General features: G+C 39.0%; 1 protein-coding gene across 3 annotated transcripts in view; it reads right to left on the reverse strand.

Moving 5' to 3' along the window:
* The window catches only part of nme7 (NME/NM23 family member 7), a 34869-nt gene that overhangs the window by 14165 nt on the left and 8474 nt on the right, over positions 1-12230 (reverse strand). For all 3 annotated transcript variants that reach the window (XM_074667754.1, XM_074667753.1, XM_074667755.1), the window contains exons 8-10: positions 3552-3616; positions 2970-3038; positions 2657-2758 (exon numbers count right to left, since the gene is read on the reverse strand). In XM_074667754.1, coding sequence (XP_074523855.1) covers positions 2657-2758; positions 2970-3038; positions 3552-3616 — 236 coding nt within the window. The remainder of the gene's footprint in view (positions 1-2656; positions 2759-2969; positions 3039-3551; positions 3617-12230) is intronic.

Consider the following 12230-nt stretch of genomic DNA (forward strand, 5'->3'; position numbering starts at 1 on the left):
ACAGTGATTAGATTTCACATCACGCACCAGCTAAGCCCTGCAGCACTGGTTCCATAGCACCCATGTCTCTCACAAACACATGTACACACACATACACACACAGAGGCCACACACACACAGGTTTGTTTCATGGGTTTACTCTTATCTAATCACATAAGCCACAAACTCTTTACAGTGTACACTATCGCACGGCTAAAACAATATTGTCTGGGCCATCCTGAGTTTATGTCACCTGATTTAGTATTGTCTTAAACCAACAGGAGTGATTTACTATTTTGTGTGTGTGCTGAACCAATCAGAACTTGAGGTCAGTTCATTTTTCAAATATGTGGCTCTTCATTCCCCCAGCTTCAAGCTGCCAAGTTTAATGACTTCTCACTCAGCAGATGGATCCCAGACTTAGCTCACATCATAAAAACTCAACTCTGGAGGTTTACGTAGGTAACAAACAAGACAGGGAGAGTGCTGCAAAACCTGCTGCACTGGCTCTACATTCACACAAAGCTCCAAACGTGCTGCGTTTAGAGAACTCCAGGACAGGAATCTCTTCAACTCAAAAACACTTCATAATGTTAAAAAAACAAAACCAGATCTCTCTCCGAGCCCTTTCTGCATTACATGTAACTCGTGTCTTGCAACTGATGTCACATGTTTTGGTCTAAGCCATCTGGTATTTATTTGATGGTGTCTACCTCAATCAGAGTTTGAATACTGTTTTTAATGATGTTTGGAAGGGTCTGTGCTTTTCTGCCTGCTGCTTTTTTTTTTTTTTTTTAATACGTCTTTAGAGGAAGCTTGATGTATTTGGTACACAAGTTCTAAACAGTTGTGCGTTGTACCTCATCATATCTTACCATAGCTTATTGTATCAAGCCGTATCGATCCATATTGTAACATGTCTGACATGTTTGCAGAACATCATGCTATACTGTATCATATCCTGTTGTATCTATCATACTGTAGCATTGTGGTCATATATTGTGTTTTACTGTATCATCTGGTATTGTAACAAATCCTATTTATTGGATGTATCATAACATATTGTAACGAATCTCATTGGAACATACTGCATTGCAACGAATCATATAGTAATGTACCCTACCGTACCATATTACATCATGCATTACCATATGACATCACACCATATCACACATCACACCATTTCCTATCATGTTGTTTTATGTCATGCCATTCTGATTTATGTTGTGCTTAATTCTCCGGAAGTGTTTTACTGGGTATTTGTCTGTTTATCTATCCTAATTTAAATTGCTGTTAGATGTGATTTATTACTTTATTTTGGTCCCCTGTTAGCCACTGTCCAAGGAAGCATCTACTCAGCCTCCCTGAGCTGTTAATGTTCCCACATAATAACTTACAAGTTACCATAAACAGATTAAAAGAAAAACTTCCAATTATAGCCTCCTTAAAAAGAGGAGTTACTGTGGAGCTGAATTATTAGTCTACACAAGTTTCAGCCACCTCTTTCAAAACATAACCGTTTCGTATAACTGGAGAAAGTGTTTCAGTGTTGTAAGTATTTTTAAGCAGGGAAACAATTGATGAATAATCATTTGCAGGTGATGTGCTGATTTCTTTTCACATCAACCATGTTTTTTGTTGTCCTCGGAAGGCTTTTGAGTGATTAAAGGGGCTGTGATGAGTTTTAAAGTGATCTTGCAAAAGTCTCTCTTCTAGATATATGCCTTATTGTAATCCAAACTTAAAAATGAGATTATCAGCGCCAATATTACAGGTTACAGGTTATTTTGAAATGCTACTTTGTAGCTTCCCGATCAGGTCGGATTGATTTAGGGCACGTCTAGGTCTCTATGACAACACCACACCGCCTGATGAAGTTTAGTTGAGTGGGGGGATAAAACATAGAGGTCAGTGTGTTTCTCTGCCGAAAACAATTTCTATGATTAATTTTGTAGTGATGGTGGACACCAGAGCCTAACTGTCAGACAGAAAAAGGACAGAAGAGCAGAAGAAAGCTAAATAGGAGAGTGATAGCGCACAGGCTAAAGGCTAAAACACAGGCTAAACTGTTAGTGATAATGTTCACTCCAACCCACAGTCAGCAGTTATTCTGCAGTGGTCTGTTCAAACTTGAGAGTCTGTCAATAAAATGAAGAGTGAGGTTACGTTAGCTCTGCTTGGTAGATGACTGGCAGGACATAGCTAACCAGGAATTACACATCATGGACTTGTATTATAGCACTGAATGCCAGCTGCAGTAAATATAGACAGCTACTAAACTACTTACAAACTAACAGTGTTTATTTGTTGTCATATTAACCTACAGATACATCAGAGCACCAGACTGCCAATAGCACTACATGTAGCTGGCTACTACAACATTTGCTTGATGTCATGTTTTGAACCGTAGCGCTAACGTAACTATACTGATAAATACCTTACCTCAGCGCGTTGTATCCAGTAAAAAGTCGTCTTGAACAAAGAAAATTTGTTTCGTTCCAATCTTCATTTAATTCCGAAACAAGCACACGCCTCACTAAAAAGTAATTTACGACAGTGTGCGGAGACTCCGGGCCACAAGGTGGAGAGGGAGTGCAGTTAAAACAGTTCCTCCTCATAGCATCTTTAATATTCTGTGCAAACAGAGAAACAAAATATCTTGTGCTATATGACTCACCGGATCTGCAGGTCCACAAAACTCCCTGAATGTTTTCGGTGTGTCAGTACCATGTATCTCCAGAACCATGCAGGGTCCAGAACACAGCTCGGTCACCATGTTCTGCAAGAAGAGTTAAGCTGATCACAGTAATCTGCCACAGTTCATCTCTTTACACTTGGTTATCAGCATAATCTGTGAGATTCTGACACTTTTCTAGCTCTTTGAGAAAGATCACTTTGTGTTTATGTTTTTATCCTCTAAAGTAGCAGCTCACAGAGCTTAGATGAGGGTGTTTGCTATGATGGCAAAACAGTGTAGTGTTTATACTCACAGGATACTCTGTGACAACACCTTTGTAAACTTCAAAGAACTCTTCTGCATTGGCCCGGTCAACGTTGAACTGGGAAAAATACATTTTATTAATGAAAAACAAGGATTCCATAAAAAAACAACAAAGGAATATGGTGGGACATTTATTATTTTTGCTTTAAATTACAGAAAAACTGTAGGCTACAGGATTTGAAAAACATCACTGAACAAAGACAGTGCATGGAGAGCTCACATGCACACACTCTCCCCCCTTTAATGAACAATACTCAGCATGTGGTTTCAGTGATGAATCCTCATTGATTGATTTTGCCCTACTACGCAGAATGCACATCTCATGGGGCAAAACAAATGGATAGTAAGGGGTCACTGTCTGTGGCTGTGGCTGTGGCGCTGCTATATGAGGTCAGATTGGATTAGAGTGAATCGATAAAGTGCACATATTGGCGACACAAGTAAAGATACACAGCATATGGTTACATGAGCGCACTGATTCACATATACCGTTCAATAAAGGATAGTAAAAAAATATGATGTCATCTATTTAAGCTTTCCTATGAGTGTGAAAAAAACAGTAAAATGTTACCATCTGAAGGGCAGAGATTTCAAATCCAGCTGCAGATATGGAGTTCAGGATCTTACCGGTCAGACCTGTGAACACATCAAAGTTGTTTATATCTGTCAGACTTTTTGAGCTGAGAAAGCAGAATGACCTTCAAGGTGGAGGGTATGATATTTTTGAGAAACAGTATTGATTTTTAAGGAGGATAATCCAGGTTTATCCACCCAATCAGGATTTCATGACCCAGAAAAACTTTTCTTATACGCTTCTGCAACAGCTGACAACGTAGATACTAACAAGTCTGTGAGACTATTGTCATAGTACCTGATGCATTAGGAGGAGTGACAACAGTGTCAGTCAATCAGATTTAACACATTTCATCTTGTTATGTTCATAATGTAAATATTGCTTTATCTTGTATATAACCCATTGTTGATACCTTGCACTTATTTAATTTTATTTCATTTTATTTTATTCCTTATTCTATTATTCTGACTCTATTTCATTTCCTACTCCTGTACTGTGAAGAGCAGTGGTAACACAGGAGTTTGTCTCAAGCTGGTTTTGAAAGTGGGAAAATAATAACAGTTATTTATCACAAACATGACAGCAGCCTGAGGAGCTGAATAATGCTTGGGATAACACAGCAGTTCCCAAACTTTTCAGCCTGTGATCCCCCAAAATAGCAAAGCCAGGGACTGGTGACCCCCTGCCATGAGAAAACACCAATATGCCAATCCTAAATCAGACAAAACAACAAAATAAGGCCTAAGAAGTTTAATTCAGCTGATCAGTAGGGAATGAGACTACCTATGAGTGCATATTGATGTGTTTTCGAAATTAATCTGCCACCAATGATACAGTCATTACCCTGGTTTAGTCAGCTCAGGGGTCTTGCTGCAGCAAAAGAAAAAAGTGAAAAACAAATTTAACATTTTCTTTTTGAATGGTTTTATATAAAACTGAACCTCTATTTTTGTTAGACTGTAAAAATATGGACGTCATCTTGCTCGGCACGAAGTGAGGTCGCCACAAAAACTGCCCCTCCTGGTGGCTCGCTGCAGTATAGGTAAAAAAATTCGGCTCTCCAGTCATTCCAGATGGGCTGTGGTCAAACTTCAAAACATCAATGTACCTCATAGAAATGTTTCTCAAGTCTGATTTTTGTGGTGATTTGAAGATATTTGGCTGCCTTGTATTGAAGTTCTATTTAAAAAAAATTTTTTTTTAAAGTTTTGTTTTCATTTGTTTTATTTATGCATTCAACAAATAAACAAAGTTCCTGGCACAAAAACTTGGTCAACTATTTTCTGTAAATCATTTTCTGGGGGCTAATATCTCTGGGGTCAGATTGACCCCAAGGGTAAAATGTGTGAGTACTATTTTAGGACGATAGGAGGGTTAAGAGTTTAAAAACAAGGTTTTACGTCACCTTTAACGATGATTGATAGATGCCGTTTTCGTGATTTTTTGGGGGGGATTGTGAAATATGTCGGGAGGTAGAGTCAAGAAGTGATCAGACTCTCAAAAGAAAAAAAATGTCGTTTTTTTTGTCATCTGGTTCCACTCAGATTCTCCCAGAATCCCTCACAGTCTCTGGCTGCACAACTGCTACCAATGGTGGCGCCTGTGACGGGGGTATTTTGGCTTCAAAACCGTACAATGGGAAATGGTGGAGCCACGTCGTCCACTCTTTATACAGTCAATGATTTTTGTGTACATTCATACAATTTTTCCATGAAACAAACAACTATAAATACTTTTAGATTTGGGAAAATATTTCGCAACCCCATCAGTGTTTTGGGTGTGTATAGTGAACTGGTGGCAAACTGAATAACCTCTTTATATAGATGTTTACTCTTTAATTAACAGTTTACTGAGTTTTATAATTAATATATATGAACATGTATTAGGACAGGTGTACATTCAACCCAGTGTACAAGCACTAGGCAGCACACAGCCCAGTAATGATATCAAACTAGTCTATCAGTCAAACTATAGCTCCAGGTGCTTTAATAAACTCCCTTTTGGTTATAACCAGATAATTTAGTTTGTAGGGGTCACATGCTCAAATTAATGTCATAAGTCTTATTAATAATAAATCACTTTTGGTATTACAGGCTCATAATAAATGCTATCACATGTTACAATAACCTCAGATTGAAGCGTCTCCTTGGACCAAGGAACGCAGAGATTGTCTTACAAATGTCCCGTCTATGAGAGGAGAGGAGGAGACATTATTTTGGTCCACACAATCAACACTTCAGAGGGGGAGATACAGAGCTGCGCCGCCTGTCACTGGGGTCATACATTACTGTGGAAATGGTAGAGCCACAGTGACGAAGGTGCACAGTGACAGTGAAGGTCAGACCACTGCAGACACACGTAATTGAAAGAGGGCGCCAGTCTTTTAATCTCACTCTACCATCCTGATAAAAAGTAGCCCGTCGTGTACTCGCCAGGCGGGATTCTCCTGCTACACATTCCCCCTTTATATGAAATGCTGCTGTGGGAAATGGCGTACTTCACTTCACACTTGGTGCTACAGCATGTGATGATGATTTTGTCTCTCACTCGTGTTCACCATCAGTCACAGTTTGGTTGAATGTGCATGAGGTAAGTAACCACCTCCTGAGTCCTCTGTGACCTCCCCAAGCAGCAGTCTGCCTCGGATAGGTGCGCACTCAACACTGCTCCCAAAAGCAGCTGGTGCTGTTGCTAGGTGATCCTATTCTGGGTGCCTGGCAACAGAAGCTTCTCTATTCCAGTCATGTCTGAGCACATTTTCAGTCACAACGTCCTTCGTCATGTCTGTGATTGGCTGTGAGCTGAACACGTAGCTGCAGCGTAATCTGGCATCATACATGATCCTCAGTGGAATCATAGCCAGCCGTGGACTGACTGATGTTTCCAGTTCAGGCTCAGACCCCTCAAACATCTATTTATAGCTCAGACTGAAGGTTTCCCCTCACATCTGGAGGAAAATAATTTGCTGTCACATTAAAACAGTGACAGAGCTGAAATTAAAGCAGTCTGTGACCCTCAACCAGTGCAGATTCAGACCCCCAAAGTCAGAAGCAGAAAACTGAAAATATAGACAGACTTGCTCTTCTTGTTCAATCCATACTCAACCTTTTTGAGTTTGTTGCTTGATTCAGTGAGAAAGAGACTTAAAATAAACTCACTGTGGCAGATGTATGCCTTAGAGCAAGACACACAAAACCCCTGAAACTTGTGACCAACAGTTCACAGTGTGGGTGTTGAGGACATAAAACACATCATTTGTTTAGCTCCCTAACTTTACTCAAAGTCAACTTTGTTTGGTAAGACTTTGATCTATTTACAGCTTTAATATCTGAAGTCAGATTTAAGTCCTGTTTGTGCATCATTGTCGTAACTTTGCAGTTATACTGTAGACAGTACAGCTGTGTTCAACCAGGACTCTCTGGTAGTTAAAGTAACACCAAAGAGAGTTATACATCATACAATGCTGGGGGGAGGAACTGATTTAATTCAATCACACTTTTCTCCTTCCAAGGTTGATCGAGTTGATCCATTAGTAATGCAATAAAGTACGGTCACAGCGCGAGCTGACCCTCATCCATTCTCACAGGCCAACTGCAGTGTCACTCCAATGACGTCAAACTGCCATGGCCTTCATTTTCATCGTTTGTTACTGCCACCCACTGGACTGGCAGTGTAGTACTTCTGTGATTCTGTTGCTACTCTATACGTCAATGATCTAATTTGTATAATCTTCCTGGGGCTTCCTCCCCAAGTGGATCACAGACTACAATAGGACCTGGGAAACATTTTGTTTCCAGAAAAGCAGTTCCAGGAACTAAATGTTTCAGGAACTTCTGGTCAGAAAGCCCCTTTGGTATAGTTAAGTTTTTCAGATTTTTTAAACCTTTTTTTTAACCTTTATTAAAGTATTTCCTTAAGGAAGCAATGTAGAGGTATCATTATCTGTCACTGGGTAACAATAAAAAGTTAAAATTGGCTGATGTCTACCACCTGAGAGTAAGTTAGACTAACATGTAGCAGAGGGAGGGAGACATATGTTGGTGCTGAAATCTCAGCAGGAAAGACTTCAGGGAAACTGGAAATACATTTACAGATCTGTCCTTCCCCAGTCAAGATCTCATCAGATGAACACTTCTACAGAAGTAAAGTCTGAGTCCAGCAAAAGTGAGGCGGGTTTCCAACAACAACCTGAATTCCACCAGCATGAGACATCCTGCAAACTGAATAATTTACAACAAAACACAGCCGGCCATGACTCAAGTGCAGAGGAAACATCTACAAAGAGCAATACTGAAAAAACATGTAGTTAAAATATTCGACAACTTCACCCTGGATTGGTGTTGCATCTAAAAACCTGCTCACACATTTATGGTCTCCTGTTTATCATACTAAAACAATTAGCTTATTAAAGTACCCATCTGTCACTTTTACTGCTTTCCTCATTGTCCCAGCTGTCCTTGGGCGCAAGGCAGGGACATTGTGAACAGGTCGTCTGCTAACTCCTTGAGACAGAGACTCACTCACACACTTACAAGCAAGTCAGAGCAACTGATCAACCTGGAGAGCCTGTTTTTGGACTGTGGGAGGAAGTCAAAGTAACAGGAGAGAAAGATGCGTAACATAACTTCAACATAATCAATAAGGATGAGGTGTAATTTTAGAATGATTGTTTCATAATAAAGAATGAAAAAATCATGTGACTATTATCTTGATTTAAATAATGTCTTTTTAACTGTTTTCTTAGCCCCATGTTGTGATGTTATAAAACCACCTGACAGTGGTTCCAGGGTACCTGAAAGCTATTCTTTTTTCAAGTTCAAGTTAGAAAAAAGTGCTCTATGCACTGTCCTCTCCTGTCTCATTAAAGGCATGAAAGGCAAGGAACACTATGAGATTCAGAGTTGAACATGTATCCCAGAGTTCTGGGAGTAAACTCTACAAAAAAATATACATGGATCACGTCCACATGTATGTCATATGTAACTCACATATCTCCAACAACTTGAAACAGTCATTTAATGGATGGATCTCTAAGTCTTCATGTTTGCAGAGGTTTGAGTAGCCACCTACTTATATTTCTACATGTAACTAATAACCATGGGGTTGCATGTTACTTTTCAACCCCACTTTACACCACATCCCAGAGTTACGAGTAAGTAGAATTTACCCTGAAAGTACTCTCTCATGAGCAGAAAAGGGTAACTAGTTTTAGTTGTGTACAATAACTCAGATCTCTTTCCATCCTCTGAAAGCATTTTTTGATGCTGGAAAAGAAGTGTGATGCGTGATATTAATTCTCTTGGAACCTATTAATGCACACACAAACCTGACTTAACCTGCATGAGATCTGAGCAAAATATAAAGCCTGTCAAAAATCGATGTACTGTGCCGACTAGATCTGAATTGACCCCACAGTCCCTGTTAAATATACCAAAATGACATAATGATTATAATGACTTAATAGTCACAATGACTCAGCCTGAAGCTTGGAACATAAAATACCTTTTTAAGTAAGTTAATCTTGCTACTCTATTCTCTCTTGCCTTTACTTGCCTGCATCGTTTCCTAATTTCATTGTCAGTGTTTCTATTCTTGTTTTCTTTGTGCCGCAGCTTTGTAGAAAGGTGCAATGTGAAAAGTGTGTTCATTACAAATTCTATTTACCCTCTGTGCAGTTTGAGCAAAGCATTAACATTTGCATCTTTCAGGAAAATGTATTTCAATTTGTGTACATAGAGAATACACAATAAACAGTTGTGGCAGAAGGAACATCTACAAAATCAGGAAGCAACTGGTCTTCAGAAATGGCTGCAATGTTTCTAAGAATCTGCACAGAATCCTGAATCATAATCCAGCCAAACTAAGGTTAACTTATATTTCTCTCACCTCTGAACAGCACGGCCAGCTCAAACTGATAAATGTTGCATGTAAATGCGTATAAAGCTCTCAGAGCGGGGTGAGCTCAGAGAGAGCTGTGGGCTGATTTTGTACGGTCACGAAAACTCAGATATGGCCTTCAGTGGAAATGTTACAACACTTATTTTACATTGATAGTAAAATAAAAGTAGAGCGGACCAAATAGAAAGAAGCTGTGTGAGTCAACAAGCAGAAAGTTACGGTCCTTTGTTGAAGGCTTACTGAGACAAAAGTGAAAAGACACAAAGATCTTCAACTCTAAGCTCGCCTACTGCATGCTGTTGAAAATGAATGAAAATCATAACTGGCAGAAAACAACATTCATAAAATTGTCTAGATGTTTTGGAGGATTTTTTTTCTGCACCTGACTGAGTCCAAAGGTTGCACAAGTTTGCCCTGCGGCAAATCAAAACATGCCCAAACCACCGCGGGTTTAATGGGTCCTCTCTCATGGAGCATTCTCACGGCAGAAACTTAACTTGTTGCAGCAGGAAAGCACGTGTAGCTCCTGAAACAACATTAATGGTGGCTTCATTTCATAAAGGTGTGGTTGAAAGTTATAGAGGAAAGCAGCGTGCACAAACCCAGGGTCCTGACACACCTTCCTTTCATACAAGCTTTATGGATTTTATTTTAACAGGTCAAATGTCCTGATCAAAAAGGTAAGGCTAATCGTTTGTAAAGAACAATAACAGACTTATTTAAGCTGGGCTGCTTCATTTATGACATTCCCTCTGAAAAAAAGAAAACTGGCAGAAAGAATTACTCAATCAAATATGATCTCAGCCCACAATGTTTATTCAGCTTATTTGGTTTGTTGAAATATGAGAGGAGGCCATGAGGTTATGTAAGAAAGAGGTTTTGAATAAGGCTGAGTTAAAGCAGAGCACGCAGCAGAGTGAAGCTGTGTTTGAGCCACACACAGAGACGTACAGCAGCCCTCTGCTGCGTGTCAGGGACTTCAGACTTGAGTTTGCTCAGCCACTTGTTCACTATGTACATCATTCCTTTCTCAGCAACAACTTCACTTCAACACACTGTGACTATATGAGTCATCATGAATATTAGACATGAGTCAAGAAATTTGGCTCTAAAAGTAAATGGAAATCTGCACCGAAAACATTCATCCATGTTTTATTCCTTCAGGAGAAAACAATGTTTGGGTTTTGTGACAACACAAGGTTATTCAACTAAAAAAAAAGTGAAAATACACTTCTTCAAAACCAAACAGATGTGTTGGTGCTTTAGATGACACAGAAAGGCACTGTGTTAGCTGTGTTTGAAATGTCAAAGCTTTGAGTGATTTTAGACACAATCACAAAGACATCTCCCTGAAGTTTGATAAGACTGCAGCCGCCCATCACTACATCTTATTTGATTTCTAACTTCTGTGAAAATATTTCTCAAGAGTTTATGGTCTCAGTTGCAACTTTTTAGCAATAGTTTTAAATTTAATATTTCTGTACTGTCAAGAGAATAATATTCAGTAAAGCTACAGCCTTTTCTCTCAGGGTCCCTCGACTTTAGAACAACCTGCTCGAGGAGATAAGATTTACAGATTCAGTTTCATTTTTTAAAACTCTTGTCTAAACCCATCTTTATAGATCTGGCTGTATGTGATTTTTTTTGTCAACTTTTATTAGATCATTTTCATAATTGTAATTTCCTTAAAAGTTCTTTTATTCAATTGTCTGTTCTGAGTTCTTTATTTGTGAAGTTTTAATTTATCTATTTACTGTATTAACATCTTATCCTTTTTATTTACGTTTTATTAACTCTCTATTTTCATTGCTTTAATTTTTAAAACTTTTGAATGCTTCTATTAACTGTTTTCATTTATGTTAATAATTTCACTTTTATGTCATCTTCCTGTTTCAACATGCTGTCTTCTTAAAATTTCAAACCTTCTCAGTCCTCCTGGTCTCAGTCTTTGCTGTTCTGGGTCCCAGTATTGGAACAATATGTGGCCTGGGTTTTAATTATAAGGGTTCTCCTTTATGTTATTGTTCTCTGTTTTGGGATTTTGGGGTAAGGTTTTGTTTAATCTGTGTCTTGGGGTTCTTGCTTTGTTTTGATGTATTTTTTGTTTTGTTTTCGTAGCATTTTTAAAACTATGTTTTTTAAGGTGCTGTTTGAATAAATTTTAATTGTTTGTTTATTTGTGCTTCAGGAAAGGGTTAACTTACTTGACAAGTTGTTACACTCAACCTGTCGACCAGGATGGGGATCTAACAACTCAAATCCACTTTTCTGTGTGGACTTAAATGTCTTTAGACAAAATACTGTACTTAAGGCTTTGATTGAGAACTCCAAAGTGCATCTGAGGCTGGAGGGACTGTCCTTCAGTTTGCAGATGTCTTGTCTCAAACCAGAAAACAAACACATTAAAATGTTCAGCAGAGAAAGTCAGAGGGTCAAAACTTTACGACTTGCTACATCTTAATAAATGAAGAGGGAAAACACAGCGCGAGGACGTCAAGAGAAACCAAACACAGACCTGCTCTGAATCAGATAAAAGGAAATTTAGGAGGAATAAAAACTGCAATAAGGAGTGATTATAGAGGACTATGGTACTTTTGTTTATCCCAGTGAGCAGTTTGGTCTTATCTGTCCAGAACAACCAGTACAAGTCTCTCTTCAGTCAACAACCGCCTCTGTGCCTCCAGCTCTGTCCAGAGAATTTCACATTTCACAGGTCAGAGCTCTGGAGGCATGCTCCACGAAGAGGGATCAGCGCAGGGATTTGGAAAAACCCAAAGC

The sequence above is a fragment of the Halichoeres trimaculatus genome, unplaced genomic scaffold, assembly GCF_033239565.1.
Source record: "Halichoeres trimaculatus isolate MK-OKI-2021-1 unplaced genomic scaffold, fHalTri1.1 fHalTri1_scaffold_4, whole genome shotgun sequence".
NCBI classification, from domain to species: Eukaryota; Metazoa; Chordata; class Actinopteri; order Labriformes; family Labridae; genus Halichoeres; species Halichoeres trimaculatus.